The sequence below is a fragment of the Chenopodium quinoa genome, unplaced genomic scaffold (genome assembly GCF_001683475.1).
Source record: "Chenopodium quinoa cultivar QQ74 unplaced genomic scaffold, ASM168347v1, whole genome shotgun sequence".
Lineage (NCBI taxonomy): Eukaryota > Viridiplantae > Streptophyta > Magnoliopsida > Caryophyllales > Amaranthaceae > Chenopodium > Chenopodium quinoa.
In genome coordinates, this window is record NW_018745291.1 from 386,798 (window position 1) to 403,356 (window position 16,559).

Below are 16,559 nucleotides of genomic sequence, written 5' to 3' on the forward strand. Positions count from 1 at the left end.
TTGTATAATATTTGTTTCTTTAATAAAATTTTATTCAAAAAAAAAAAAAAAACCAAGGACACACCAGGAGATGACACGTGTCATTACTGGTGTGTCTTTTAGTACTACTTCCGTTACATGTTATCTGTAACTTTGGAAGGGATTGCGGTTACCAAGGCAAAACTTAAGGGGTAAAGATTAGGGTAAGTTTTGTAAAGTAATTAAAGGAATATGAGAGAGAAAATAGGACCCGCCCACTTGCAAATTGGTGGGGAAATCTGATATCTTTAGGAGGGAGTTGTTTTCCCTCCCATTTTTTCACCAAAAATTCGAATTGATTGAATTTTATGGTGGGTTTAGTTTTCCCTCCTATTTTTCCACAAAAATTTAGCATACATTCAAATTTTTACCTGAATTTAAAGGCATGCATTCATCATTTAAGAGGCTTATAAATACCAGCCCCCAACTTCCACAAGCATTCAATGTTGCATACAGACCAGAAATTTTTCAAAAGTTCAAATGCTTAAGCAAAAGTTAGCACTAACTACCAATGATTAGCCCATATTTACCCAAAAAAATTCCCCTAAACTAAAATCAGTGCTTCACATCTTCAATCTTCATCATCTACCAAGCTTCAACATCTACATATTCACCTAGGGCAGCTTCACATCCCAAAAAAAAAATCAGCAGCCAGTCCTATATCATCAACCTCAATCTGAAGACAAAAAATCAGACACAAGGCATGATAGAATTTATTGAAGCTCTCTTCTTTGATGTTGATTAAATACTAATAGAGGAAACAATGTAAGAAATCTACTATGATCAACAAGAGGAAATGCAAGATGAAGACTTAGAGCACTATGAAACAGAAAATAAAAACATGCAAGAAGGGCAACAAGGTACACAAGATGTCCACATTGTACATGAAGAGGAAGATGACCATGCCATGCAAGCTTTCAATGAGAATGAGACTCAACAAACAAAGAACAAAAAAAAAAAAAGGATAATTGTTGATGCGATGTTGAAAATGCAAGATGGGAGCTTACTAAGGGGGCACAAGAATTTGTTATCAGTTCAATTCAATGTTCACAAATCAACAATCACAAGAATATTTGCTGACATTAAAAACCAGATGGCATATGGGAATTTGATTGATGTAAGGACTAAAAAGTATGGCAGAACAGGTCTAAAGCCAAGGGAATTTTCAGATGAATTCTTACAATCAGTCCCTCTACATCTAAGGCAGACAGAAAGAGGTTATGCAGCTGCCTTGAAGATTTATCATGTCACTCTTCATAATTTGAAGAAAAAGGGAAGGCTGGGAACACACACAAGCAGTAACAAGCCAGCACTGACATCAGATCACAAGGTAGCTAGAATGAAATGGGTTCTGTCACATATAAACCCACTGACAACAAATGAGGACCCCACTTTTGTTGATATGAACCATGTCATACACATAGATGAGAAATGGTTCTATCTCAATCCTCATAAGAGGTGATTTTATCTCCTTCCTAAAGAGGAAAATCCCTATAGGGCACAACAGTAAAAAAGATTCAAGCTAAAGCAATGTTCATGGAAATCATTGGGAAGCCATTGTATGACACATATGGGAAACTACTCCATGATGAAAAGTATGGCATATTCCCATTCACTGTAAAAGAGAGAGCTAAGAAGTCAAGCAAAAACAGAGCAGCATACTCATGGGAAACAAAGGCACTCTAGAATGTCAACAGAGAGGTAATTAGGGAGATGTTAGTCATCCTAAAAATATGGGAAACAGAGCAGCAGACACATGGGAAACAAAGGCACTCTTGATACCAGGCATTGTGTCAAAATGGCTTGAAAGTCATCCTAAAAATATGGTCATTCATTGGGACAATGCAAGGCCACACCAAGTGCCCAAATATGAAGAGTTCATAGCAGCAACAATAGCAAATAGGTTCAACATTCAAATTTTATTCCAACTAGCTTAATCACCGGATTTGAATGTGTTGAATTTAGGCTTGTTAGGTCAATTCAGTCTTTGCAATATCAATCTTTTCCTAGAAACCTAGATGAGCTAGTTGAGAAAGATTGATAAGTCAATAAGTACATATGGGTGACTTTGCAGAGATGTATGATAAAAATCCTCAAGGCACAAGGTGGGAATAAGTACAAAATACCCCACATGAACAAAAAAAACTTGAAAATCTTGGCATTCTGCCAGATCAAGTTGAGGTGAAGAAGGAAGTTGTGATGGAGGCTGTGGAGTACCTAAACACTATGTTTAGGCCAGCAAATCAAGGCACTGATCAAGATGCAACAAAAGAAATGGAGGTTGATGCAGATTAGGGGACTCATCAGAGCATAAGACCAGAACAACATGGACTGCCACACATAACCACTTAACTTCTTCTTCTTCTTCTTCTTTTTGGTTTTTTTTTTTGGTTTTTTTTTTTAATTTTTTTTTATTTTTTTTATTTTTTTTATGTGAATGAATAGGTGGTTAGGTGTATTTTGTTTATTAGGATGATCCAAACATCTAAGGTAGTCATATGTAACTTCTTTTGATCATGTAATGGTCCATATGTAACCACATTTTGAAGGGAATGAAAATTAAAATCTTTTTAGTTGTGTGGATAATAAATCCATTAGAAGAGTGTGTATGATTGTTGAATACAACACTTCAACACAAGGTTACCTCAACAACAATCTCAATACAGAAATTGTTTGAGCAAAACTCTTGTTTGAAGTGAAATTCAATGGAGTCCCTTCATCATTTGGATTAGAAAACAACATTTAAGTGATTGGAATGGGGGACTCATACTACTTGAATGTATCAAAACACTAACATTAGGGACTCTTTTATGTATAAACTCAACAACATAAAGGGACTGACTGTGTTCTCTACACAAATGATCATTGAGAACAGTGTAAGGTGCAAACATCTTAACTTCACAAAACCAAGCTCACAATTGCCTTATCATTCATCAACCAAAATCCCCTAGGTATTAGTAGTCAATATTCCAACAACAAACTAACCACACAAGTCAATGAATCCAACAAAATCTCCAAGGAAAAACCAGTTGCATCCAACACAATAAAGAAGGCTACAAGAGCCACTTGAACATAAGGGTCATCAAGCCAACAATAATTTCCAAAGATAACTAGAATCAGGAAGGAAAAACCAACAATAATTTCCAACAATAACCAGAATTAGGAAGACAAAACCAACAAACCACCAGAATTAGGAAGCCAATAAACCACCAGAATCAGGAAGTCAATCAATCCAAAAAAATCAGGAAGCCAACAATAATTCTCAAAAATCACTTACAACAAAGCACAAAGTCAACAACATTCATGATAACTAATCAAAGGAAAAGGACTCAAAATCAAATTTCAGAACTTCATACCCAGCAACAAAAAATCACCAGAACATACAACAAACAACACCAGGGAACCAAATCAACTATAGTCCAGCAATAAACAACAATCATAATAAATAATCGAAGGAAATGGACTCAAAATAGAAATGAAAGAAGTTAGGGCTAGAGATCGTTACACAAGCAGTCACTCAGAGGGTTGAACCTTAGGGTTCATCCTCCTTACATAGTGCTTATAAACAGGGCCTTGAATTTCACCAACTTCAAGGGGAGGTACAATGCTGGTAGGCTTCTTGGAAGGAGGTGATGAACCTCCTCTTTCTCAGGCTCATCATCGGAGATTCCAACAACCTCCTTATCAGGCAGCCCACGAATCCGCCTTAGAGCCATCAACGCTGCCTTCCTTTTAGCCCGGATCTTAGTGGGAGGCCTAGCCCTCTTAAATATGGGCTTTTTGGTAGGCACGAACTCCCCTCACCACTTTCAACAACTAGATCTACATCTTCATTGGTGAAATCAAGGGATTTTTTTTCCCCGAGACTCACCTTGACCCACGACCCTCTTCAATTGCTCCTCGTCATCAATGCTTTCAAGAACTTTCCCTAACGCCATGTAAGCCGTCGAAGTATAGTAGGGATCAGACTTACTCAATTCACAGAATTGGCAAGGAAAAGGAGAGTTCATCTCAAAGGATTGAATGAGGGAGAGAATCAAATTACCCTCTTACTCAGAATCAGTGGCCAAATAGGCGTCGTTGAGGGGTTCAAGGTTAACCATTTTTTTGGGGGACTCGATTTGTCAAAAATATGGTGAAATAAGGACATATCTGGAGAGAGAGATTGTAGAAAACGAAGGATGAAGAGGAGAGAGAAAGTAGAAGAACAAGAACTAGGGTTTATCTTCTTGAGAATTCTCCAGAAGAAAAAGGGGGAAAACCTAGCCATCGCAATTAATTTGGGTGGTTGAGAAGATGAATAAATGGGGGTAGTTAGGGGGAAATGGGATGATTTATGGAGGGAGTCATTAGATTAGTGTAGGTAGATTAGGTTTATGTTAATGAGATTAAAATAAGATAAGGGCATACTTAAGAAAATCTGATTTTTTAAGTAAGGGTAAATAAGTCTTTTTCAGCTTTTTTGTTTACTAAGAATGGAAAGAAAATGGAAAGTTGCACATAACCTTGGTCATTTGTTTTTAGCAAAAGTTACACATAACATTTAACGGAGGTAGTTATTAATGATTGATTGATAGTTCAAATCTATACAACATATATCGTTCAACTACAGGAGAAACAAATTTAGGTCAAAATGGGCCTTAACATTAAATATTATGCTAAACCTCCAAAAAATACAGTGTACTTGTTGGGCCAAAACGGACTTTTTAGGGCCAAGTTCAAGTTTTAAACTAAAAAGTGTTTTTTTGGCTTGTCCGAACGCACCCTTTTTTCTTGGCTTGATCGGTTACACCTAGAAGTGTAAAAAACTGACCTGATTCAAAATTAACACGAAAAAAAAAAACCAAATTCATATGTTGACTTGTATAGACATAGTAATTTGGAAATATTGTATTTTACTACCACAAATAACCCACCTTTTGAAATTATCATCCATAAAAAAATTTTATTTTAAATTACCGCCAAAACCGTTAAAATCTAACGTTCAAAAAAAATTCTTCGATTTTCGTGAACATGTTCTTTAGATGGCTCATTTTGCGTGTGCCACACAAACCGAGGTATCTTTTAGTATGCAAAACGAGGCATTTTCAATTATTTTTTTTTGTAAATTTTAACTTCAAATCGGATTCAAAGGGCAAAAATGACCCCCAAAACATCTAAATGCATCTATTTGGCTCGAAAATTAAAGAATTTTTTCAAAACGTTAAACTTAACGGTTTTTTAACGGAAAATGGTAAAATCTATTTTTGTTTTCTTGAATGGCAATTTAAAAATAAATTTTTTTGGGTGGTAATTTCAAAAAGTGATTTATTTGTGGGTGGTAAAATACAAATTTTCCCAATAATTTAGCATTACTCAAATTCAAAATAGATCCAAACCACAAGGGTTCTCTCCTCTCCTCTTCTCTCATCCTCTCTTCTAGGGTATTCTAATTAGACTATTTCCGACCCTTTTCCCTTGATTTTCTTTAGTTTTGCATTTTAGGTTTCAATAAATCTACACGAGTAGTGTAGATGTTTGTCCGTCTCCCTGTGGTGGATTGTCTCCCTATGATGGAGTCATTAGTTTTTGTTAGTTTAGTTGTTTGCTTTTGTTTAAGGTTCTTTTGTGTGTTAGGGCTTATAAAAAAGATAATCATCTTTTGCCCTATTATCAATTCGTTGGAAAATATTTGCTCGGGATCTCAACGGTTGTCGAATTTTCAGATGCGTTCAAGTGAATCAGATGAAAATCATCCTTATGGCTACAACAAATCATTAGACCGTGTCTCCGAAAAAGTTGTGCATTCCAGTGATGTGTGCAAGCGATGTACCACAATGCAAGATCTATTCAACTATCGTAGCTTTGATGAAGGAAACCCTTATTTGATTCAATTTTATGTATTTATTAATTTAGATTTTATTTTTAGATGTCGTATGACTTTGTTTTAAGGAAATTTTGTCAACAACTACCAATTTAAGCCTCTGTTTTGAAAACAACTACCTTTAAAAAAAAATTTAAAACAACTACCACAAACTTATAAAAAGTTAGAGTAGCACTACCACTCTTAAGATTCAGGCTAGAATCCTCGGTGAGGGGGTCCCACTTTATACCTTTCCCTCCATATGATCATCTGAAATCCTAATGTCGATAAATTCATTCAATTTACCTAAAAAGCAAAAAATTGCGAAATCCTAATTTCCCTAATTTCGAGTCATTAAGAACCCTAATTAGCGTATAAAATTCTAAAATTACCTGATGTAATGTTCTTGAAATTATTCTACTTGCTCAATTGGTGAAAAAAGGAAGAAATTTGCACAATAATTTTTTGTGAGGGGCCCCTGTTGTGAAACGAACACTAGCAGTTATATAGAAAAGAAAGAGAAACACATATTGGAGGAAAATGTATAAATTGGGACCCCCTCACCGGACCTTCTAGCCGGAAAATTTAAGAGTGGTAGTGCTACTCTAACTTTTTACAAGTTTGTGGTAGTTGTTAAAAAAAAAAAAAAAGATAGTTATTTTCAAAACAAAGGCTTAAATTGATAGTTGTTGACAAAATTTGTTTTAAAAACCAAATCAACCCAGCCTCAATAAACTTGACCCTAACACCAAATTGATCACCCGAGTGCGCCATCTAATTTGCGAAGCCGATAGGCCCTACTCGAAACGCTATGGCCGACATAAAAATAGTATATCATTCGTATGAGTGTTCTATTCTGCCTCAATAAACCTCGTTTGTTTTCCCTGTCAAAAAAAAAAACCTCGTTTGTTAGAATTTATTTTCCCTTTTTACTATTCTGTTGCACTTCTCTCTCGTTCTCTCGTACTCAATCTAGAGTTCTCCATTGAAGCAGCTTCTAAGCTTTCAACCCTCCATTAAAGCATCTGCTGAGCTTTTCCTCGTCCATTGAAGCATCTGCTTTTTAGGTAAGTTGTGTTTTTTAATCATCTAATATCAATTTCTCAATCTAGGTCTGTTATTTCTATTTTTTTTTACAGTTCACATCTAGGGTTTAATTTCTCATTAGAGCAGATTTGATTGCTAGGATAGTCAATTTAGGGTTCTTCTAAAGTGGATTATTTAAATGTTGGATTATAATAACGAGCAAATTTGTTGATAGAATAATGCTGTGTGCACTTTATGAAGATTTTTTGGTGATTTTCGAGCTTGAATTTGTTGAAATGAGTTAAATTTGGTTGCTAATGTGTTGCTGGAATTTGATTATGAACTTTGAATGTTTGGATGAAACCTTGAGAAATTGAACGAAGAGGAACGGGGTTGCCCTAGGTTTATATAAACCCTAAGAAAATACTTGTATCATTGTTTTTTAATTTTTTAAAAAAATTTCTTTGTAGAAAGATGTCGAATCTGGGAGGTGGTGCGGAGGCACACGCACGTTTCAAGCAGTATGAATACAGGGCAAATTCGAGTCTAGTGCTCACGACAGATTCACGCCCGAGGGATACCCATGAGCCTACTGGTGAGCCGGAGTCCTTATATGGTAAAATTGACCCAAAGTCGTTCGGAGATAGGGTTGCTAAAGGAAAGCCTCCGGAGCTTGAAGAGAAGAAGAAGAAATCTTCAAAAAAAGAAGGAAAGGGACCCAAATGCGGAGCCAGGGCCTGCTCGGCAGAGCAAGAAACGCCGTATTCAGGAGGAAAGTGTTCTGAATGTTACTGAAGAAGGGGTCTACCAGCCAAAAACTAAAGAAACTCGGGCTGCTTATGAGGCTATGCTGAGTATTATCCAGCAGCAGCTGGGAGGGCTGCCATTTAATATTGTCAGTGCTGCTGCTGATGAGATTTTGGCTGTATTAAAGAACGATGCTATTAAGTACCCAGAAAAGAAGATGGAGATTGAGAAGTTGCTGACTTCTATGCCTGCTACTGTGTTTGATAGCCTGGTTAATGCTGGGAAGATGATTACTGATTATCAAGAAGGTGGTGATGATGTCCCGACTGCCAATGGGGATGGTCTCGATAATGAAGTGGGTGTTGCGGTGGAGTTTGAGGAGAATGATGATGATGACGATGAGAGCGATTTTGGCTCGGTGCAGGATGATGAAGAGGATGATGAAGATATTGCTGAAGCAGGTTCCGCTGGGGGTATGCAAATGGGTGGTGGAATTGGTGATGAAGATATGCCTGATGCGGATGAGGGTATGAACCTAAATGTTCAGGACATTGATGCGTATTGGCTTCAGAGGAAGATTTCTCAAGCCTATGATCAGCAAATTGATCCACAACAGTGCCAAAATCTTGCTGAAGAAGCTCTAGCGTTACTTGCAGAAGGGGAGGATAGGGAGATTGAGAATACACTTTTGACTCGCCTTGACTACGATAGGTTCAACCTTGTCAGGTTCCTTGTGCGTAATAGGCGGAAGATTGTGTGGTGTACCCGCCTGGCCCGAGCTGAAGATCAAGAGGAGCGGAAAAGGATTGAAGAAGAAATGATGGAATCTGGTGCAGATTTGGCTGCCATCCTGGAGCAGTTGCATGCTACCAGAGCCACTGCCAAGGAGAGGCAGAAGAATCTGGAGAAGAGTATAAGAGAGGAGGCTCGTCGTTTGAAAGATGAGAGTGCTGTTGATGGGGACCGTGGCCGTAGAGGATTGACTGATAGAGATGTCGATAATGGTTGGTTGAATGGGCAGCGGCAGGTGCTTGATCTGGAAAACCTTGCTTTCAACCAAGGTGGTCGTTTCATGGCAAACAAGAAGACTATACTTCCAGATGGCTCTTTTCGCCATCAGGCTAAAGGATACGAAGAGGTCCATATTCCTGCTTTGAAAGCCAAGCCATTTGAAAAAGGTGAAGAACTCGTGAAGATATCTGGAATGCCAGATTGGGCACAACCAGCTTTCGAAGGGATGACACAATTGAATAGGGTGCAGAGTAGAGTTTACCAAACTGCACTCTTTTCAGCTGAAAACATTCTTCTTTGTGCTCCGACTGGGGCAGGGAAGACTAATGTTGCTGTCCTCACCATATTGCAGCAGATTGCTTTGAATAGAGCACCAGATGGATCATTTGACCACAGCAGTTATAAGATAGTATATGTGGCTCCAATGAAAGCTCTTGTGGCTGAAGTGGTCGGTAACTTGTCAAACCGGTTGAAGCATTATGGTGTGAATGTGAAGGAATTGAGTGGTGATCAGTCATTGACCAAGCAACAGATAGATGAAACTCAGATAATTGTTACAACTCCAGAGAAATGGGATATCATAACAAGGAAGTCAGGTGATCGAACATACACTCAGCTTGTCAAACTTCTCATAATTGATGAGATTCATCTGCTCCATGACAACAGAGGCCCTGTGCTGGAAAGTATAGTTGCCAGGACAGTTAGGCAAATTGAAACAACAAAAGATAATATTCGACTAGTTGGGTTATCAGCCACCCTTCCTAACTACGAGGATGTGGCATTATTCTTGAGGGTTGATGTAGAAAAGGGGCTATTCCACTTTGACAACAGCTATAGACCTTGCCCGCTTGCACAACAATATATTGGAATCAATGTGAAGAAACCACTACAGAGATTCCAGTTGATGAATGACATTTGCTATGATAAAGTGATGGCTGTGGCTGGAAAGCACCAAGTTCTTGTTTTTGTTCACTCAAGAAAAGAGACGGCAAAGACTGCCCGTGCTATAAGGGATACAGCCTTGGCAAAGGATACCCTTGGTAAATTTTTGAAAGAAGATAGTGCGAGTCGTGAGATTCTTCATGCACATACTGATTTAGTTAGAAGTAATGACCTTAAGGATCTTTTACCTTACGGCTTTGCAATTCATAATGCTGGGATGAATAGGGCTGATCGCCAGCTTGTGGAAGATTTGTTTGCTGATGGTCACGTGCAAGTCCTAGTTTCTACAGCCACCCTTGCTTGGGGTGTCAATTTGCCTGCACACACAGTGATTATAAAGGGAACCCAGATTTATAATCCTGAAAAGGGAGCTTGGACAGAATTGAGTCCTCTGGATGTAATGCAGATGCTTGGGCGTGCAGGTAGACCCCAGTATGATACTTATGGAGAGGGAATAATCATTACTGGCCATACTGAATTGCAATTCTATCTTTCTTTGATGAATCAACAGCTCCCTATTGAAAGTCAGTTTATCTCAAGGTTGGCTGATCAGTTGAATGCTGAAATTGTTCTTGGTACTGTACAAAATGCTCGAGAAGCCCTCAATTGGATAGGTTACACATACCTGTACATTCGGATGTTACGTAATCCTACACTTTATGGCTTAGCTCCTGATGTGCTCGACAGGGACCTTACACTGGAAGAGAGGAGAGCTGACCTGGTAAGCCTTTATTCTTATACATCACTGCTCTTCATTCCTGTTTTCATGATTTCCTTAAATCATTGTATTCCTGATACCTTGATCTATGCTGATAGAATAGTATTTTTCAAACTAGTATAGAGTAAAATCTTTTATGTGTAGGATTTTGTAAGTTTCTTTTCTTTTTATTTTTTTTTTTTATTTTTTTTATTCTGTTTGTGGTTCAGAATGCTTGTTTATGAAGTAGTAAAAGTTAGAATATGTGTCCTCTTAACTTTCTTGTGCTCTGGATAATTGAAAATTTACCAAACCCTCATCTCTGTATGTATTTAGTTTCAGTAGACTGTGATTGACAAGTGTCAAATTATGTGAAGGTTAGAATTTTTGTCAATGAACTTTGTACCGCTTTTAAAAATTGATCAAACCCCTTGTTCTGTATGTTTTCAATTCCTTCTGTAGGCTGTTTATTGAAGGAATATAATGATTTTTTTTTTTTTTTTTGGAAGGGGGATGGGTGTTGGCAGCAGTGGGGGGAGTTGGGAAGATGGAACTGAAAACTTTCCTGATGCTTTAAATAATCTTCAAAGTTTTAATTTCTCTAGTCTTAACTGAATAGTTGAATTTGTATTTTGGCACATTTGTATCAAACTGTTTTCTTACACTACTCTTACAGTTATCTTTGTTGGTAAATATACCTCTACATCAATGAATCCTGAGAAGCACCAACAAGAATCTTCCAATTTGGTACCAAATCCACAGCAACTATGTATTGGCTATTGACCCAACCACATTAAATTGTTTGATGTATACCATTTATCAAGTTTATAAAAGGGCCATAATGAATATTTTGAGTATAGTGTTGAATAAAAGTTGACTGAATTTATTCTAAATCATTTTTATCAAAAGTATTACAATTTAAAGAACACTCTAATATCTTGGCTTTACTTAGTCCTTGGTTATAAAGTGAATTGGCAGCTTTAATTTTGCTCTATGTACTAGCACATTAACTACTTGATGGTGTAAGTTGTACATTAACTACTTGATGGTGTAAGTTGTTTGCGCTGGTGAGCACATCTTTTATTAGATGTTGCTTTATTTATTTTTCATGATGCTGTTATGGGGATGGTGGGTGTGGTTTCTTCAAGAACTCCCAGGGGGGTACCTTTTATCAGAAAAGAACTTTCTATTGGAGTATTTAAACATTGATGAGTGCCGTTTACTGTTTACATTCATGATTTTGATGTCATTATGCATTCCAAAGTCTTTTATAGCTATAGACCTAAAATCGTTTTGTTAATTTTACAGATCCATTCAGCAGCAACTGTTTTGGACAAAAATAACTTGATTAAATATGATCGGAAAAGTGGTTACTTCCAGGTCACTGACTTGGGAAGGATTGCCAGTTTTTATTACATTACACATGGCACAATATCCACTTACAATGAGCACTTAAAACCGACTATGGGTGACATTGAGCTTTGTCGGTTATTCTCCCTCAGTGAGGAATTTAAATACGTTACAGTGAGGCAAGATGAAAAGGTTGAACTGGCCAAGCTTTTGGAACGTGTTCCAATTCCCATTAAAGAGAGCTTGGAAGAGCCCAGCGCTAAGATTAATGTTTTACTTCAAGCGTATATTTCTCAGTTGAAGCTTGAAGGCTTGTCTCTAACATCAGACATGGTTTATATAACACAGGTATGCTGCTTTTTCACATAAGTGAACAATATTTTTATTTCTGTACTCTAGATGTGCTTCTCTGCTTAGTTTTTTTTTTTTTTTGAAAATTTATGTAGAGTGCGGCACGTCTTATGAGAGCTCTTTTTGAGATAGTTTTGAAAAGAGGATGGGCTCAGTTGGCAGAGAAGGCGCTAAATTTGTGTAAAATGGTTCAGAAGAGGATGTGGAGCGTACAGACACCACTCCGTCAGTTTACTGGAATATCTAGCGAAATTTTGATGAAGTTGGAGAAGAAGGAACTGGCTTGGGATAGGTACTATGACCTTTCCTCTCAAGAACTGGGAGAGCTCATAAGACAACAGAAGATGGGAAGGACTCTTCACAAGTTCATTCATCAGTTTCCAAAGCTTAACCTTGCTGCACATGTGCAGCCTATTACTCGCTCTGTTTTAGGAGTGGAACTGACAATCACACCTGATTTCATGTGGGATGACAAGATTCATGGATATGTGGAGCCTTTTTGGGTTATTGTGGAGGATAATGATGGTGAATACATTCTTCATCATGAATACTTCATGCTGAAGAAGCAATATATTGATGAGGACCATACCCTGAATTTCACTGTGCCAATATCAGAGCCTCTGCCCCCACAATATTTCATTCATGTTGTTTCTGATAGATGGTTGGGATCACAGTCTGTTTTGCCTGTTTCTTTTAGGCATCTTATTTTGCCTGAGAAATATCCTCCCCCAACAGAATTGTTGGACTTGCAACCACTGCCTGTGACTGCATTGAGAAACCCATCATATGAAGCCCTTTATCCAGAATTTAGGCACTTCAACCCTGTCCAGACTCAGGTTTTCACGGTTCTGTACAATGCAGATGACAATGTTTTGGTTGCTGCGCCAACTGGTAGTGGAAAGACAATATGTGCTGAGTTTGCTATCTTGCGAAACCACCAGAAAGGTCCTGACAGCACCATGCGTGTTGTCTATATAGCACCTATTGAAGCTCTGGCCAAGGAGCGTTTTCGTGATTGGGAAAGGAAATTTGGAAAAGGACTTGGTTTGCGAGTCGTTGAACTTACAGGAGAGACAGCAACTGACTTGAAGTTACTTGAGAAAGGGCAGATAATTGTAAGTACTCCTGAAAAATGGGATGCTTTATCGCGACGCTGGAAACAAAGAAAGTATGTTCAGCAAGTCAGCCTGTTCATCATTGATGAGCTCCATCTTATTGGTGGTCAAGGCGGTCCTGTGTTGGAAGTGATTGTCTCGAGGATGAGATACATAGCAAGTCAAGTGGAGAACAAGATTCGCATTGTTGCTTTATCAACCTCTCTTGCTAATGCTAAGGACCTTGGTGAGTGGATAGGTGCTTCTTCACATGGTCTTTTCAACTTTCCACCAGGGGTTCGTCCTGTACCTCTTGAGATTCACATTCAGGGAGTAGATATTGCTAATTTTGAGGCAAGAATGCAAGCTATGACCAAGCCAACCTACACTGCTATATCTGTCCATGCTAAGAATGGGAAACCTGCTATTGTATATGTTCCAACTCGGAAGCATGCTTCACTCACTGCAGTTGACCTTGTAACATATGCTAGTTCTGACAGTGGAGAGAAGCCAATATTTTTGCTGCATTCATTGGAGGAGCTGCAGCCTTTTACTGATAAAATTAAGGATCCAAATCTGAAGACCACTCTTGGCTATGGTGTGGGCTTTTTGCATGAAGGATTAGTTAGCACTGATAAGGAGATTGTATCACAGTTATTTGAAGCTGGATGGATCCAAGTTTGTGTTATGACCAGTTCAATGTGCTGGGGAATGCCTTTGTTGGCTCACTTAGTGGTGGTCATGGGAACTCAGTACTATGATGGGAGAGAGAATGCTCATACTGATTATCCAGTCACTGATCTGCTCCAGATGATGGGTCATGCTAGTCGGCCTTTGTTGGATAAGTCTGGGAAGTGTGTTATCCTTTGTCATGCCCCACGAAAGGAATATTATAAAAAGTTCTTATATGAAGCATTCCCTGTAGAAAGTCATTTGCACCACTACCTTCATGACAATCTGAATGCAGAAATTGTAGTTGGAGTAATCGAGAATAAGCAAGATGCTGTGGATTATCTCACATGGACATTTATGTACAGAAGGCTTGCTCAGAATCCTAATTACTACAATCTTCAGGGTGTGAGCCATAGGCATTTATCAGATTACCTCTCAGAGCTTGTGGAGAACACTTTGAGTGATCTGGAAGCAAGTAAATGTGTTGCTATTGAAGATGATATGGATCTCTCTCCTCTGAATCTGGGTATGATAGCATCATATTACTACATCAGCTACACCACAATCGAGCGTTTTAGTTCTTCGTTGACATCTAAAACAAAGCTGAAGGGTCTCCTAGAGATTTTGGCTTCGGCTTCAGAGTATTCGCAGCTGCCAGTACGTCCGGGGGAGGATGACTTGATTCGCAAGATGATACATCACCAAAGATTCTCTTTTGAGAATCCAAAGTACACAGATCCACATGTAAAAGCAAATGCTTTGCTGCAAGCCCACTTTTCTAGGCATCCAGTTGGTGGTAACTTGGCTGCTGACCAGCGTGAAGTGCTCCTTTCAGCTAGTAGATTGCTTCAGGCTATGGTTGATGTTATTTCCAGCAATGGTTGGCTAAATCTTGCTCTTCTTGCTATGGAAGTAAGCCAGATGGTGACTCAGGGTATGTGGGAGCGAGATTCCATGCTATTGCAGCTTCCACATTTCACCAAGGAGTTGGCCAAGAGATGTCAAGAGAACCCAGGGAAGTCTATTGAGACTGTGTTTGACCTGGTGGAAATGGAGGATGATGAGAGGCAGGAGCTTCTACAGATGTCTGACTCACAGTTGCTGGATATTGCCCGTTTCTGTAATCGTTTCCCCAACATTGATATGACTTATGAGGTGGTCGATAGTGACAGCATCGGTGCTGGGGCAGATGTCACAATGGTGGTTACCCTTGAACGAGATCTTGAAGGGAGGTCAGAAGTGGGACCTGTTGATGCGCTTAGATATCCCAAAGCTAAAGAAGAAGGTTGGTGGTTGGTGGTGGGTGACACAAAGACTAACCAACTGCTAGCTATTAAGAGGGTCGCTTTACAACGGAAATCAAAAGTCAAGCTTGACTTCGTTGCACCTCCTGAAGTCGGGAAGAAGACTTACACTTTGTATTACATGTGTGATTCGTACTTGGGATGTGATCAGGAGTATAACTTTACCATTGATGTCAAAGAAGCAGGAGCAGCTGAAGATGACAGTTGAAAGGAGTTCTGCAATTCCCTTTAATGGCTGCTTGACCAACAACGCGGACTGATCCTGTTAATATTAGGATAGCCTGCTTCATATTTAGAACAACTACTTAGTATGTCTCGTTTTTGGATACTTGTTGGCTTTCGAAGATTATGCTTATATTATTACTGTCTGGAGTATTCTTTTGCTCACGGATTAGTCTCGGAAAATTTGGTTGTATTTTCAGGGGATTTGTCACTGTTGCTGCATTTTAAGTTGTAGATCCAGCTTCTGTTGACTGTTGAAGTTTTTGGTGGCTTAGTTGGTGCATTCAATTTCTAAGATCTGGCTGTTCTCTAAAGCTTGGCATTTTACCTGTGGACATGTGTTTGGGGTTTATGGTCATAGAAAGGCCTCTCCAAAACTTGGTAACGCTACTTTTTTGTTCCTCTGCCTTATTTGTTTTTCTGTGCATATTCTCGTATGTGGTTTCTGCTCCTCTGCCGCTCTCAGTCATGCTGTAAGAAAATATAGGTATTTCATCTCCTGCATTTTTGTAGCAAGTAACAAAATTATTAATACTGTTTTTCATTATGGAAAGCAGACTCTATGGCTAGCTAGGCATCAGCTGTTTATTTTGATATGGAATGCTACTTAAACTAGTGAGCTTCATGCTTTATGGTCCAAATGGAGCTGCCCCTGCTTGATTTTCGATAAATTGAGTGATTTCTATGAAATTTTTTTAGGGTTTTTTTTTTTTTTTTTTTTTTTTTTTTTTTTTTTTTTTTTTTTTTTTGGTGTTTAGAGAGCCACAAGGGCAGGAGATGAGAATCGATCCCAAGATTTCTGGGAACCGGGGCGAGCTCGAACCACTTGAGCTATCCCTCACACTCATGATATTCTTTTAGTTACATACTTTCAACATGCGGAAAAGAAGGGGAATTGCCAAGCGATCACGGATCACCATAGCTGTGGCCTGTGGGGATTAACATACTGAGTTTATAAGTAGGCGATCTATTAGATGAAATTTAGTCAAAGTTGAAAACCATGTATTCAAACATAAATCATAATCTATGCATTTTGGTATATAGTTTAGTACGCTATCAAGTGATTTTATCTCAGAGAGGCTTCAATTATTCCCCCAAAATAAACACCAAGCATAAGGAGCACTAGTTGCATATATTACAAATAGGAAAAAATATAAAAGAATGGAGGGATTACTATTTAGGAGTATTAATTAACTAATTGATGTCAATTATAAATCAGGCCATTGCATTTGTTATCGGTAGATTATACTTGAAAATTGTGATTTATTCCTTATTAAGGGGTG

The 16,559-nt window shown here is 38.4% G+C and overlaps 1 protein-coding gene across 1 annotated transcript; it reads left to right on the forward strand.

Annotated features, from left to right (window-relative positions):
* Positions 1–6,712: 6,712 nt before the first annotated feature.
* Positions 6,713–15,590, forward strand: LOC110712236 (DExH-box ATP-dependent RNA helicase DExH12-like). Its single transcript, XM_021890697.1, is given in 5 exon segments — positions 6,713–6,927; positions 7,361–7,582; positions 7,584–10,307; positions 11,592–11,981; positions 12,080–15,590. Coding segments are annotated over 4 exon segments (6,519 nt in total). The 5' UTR covers positions 6,713–6,927; the 3' UTR covers positions 15,263–15,590.
* Positions 15,591–16,559: the final 969 nt, after the last annotated feature.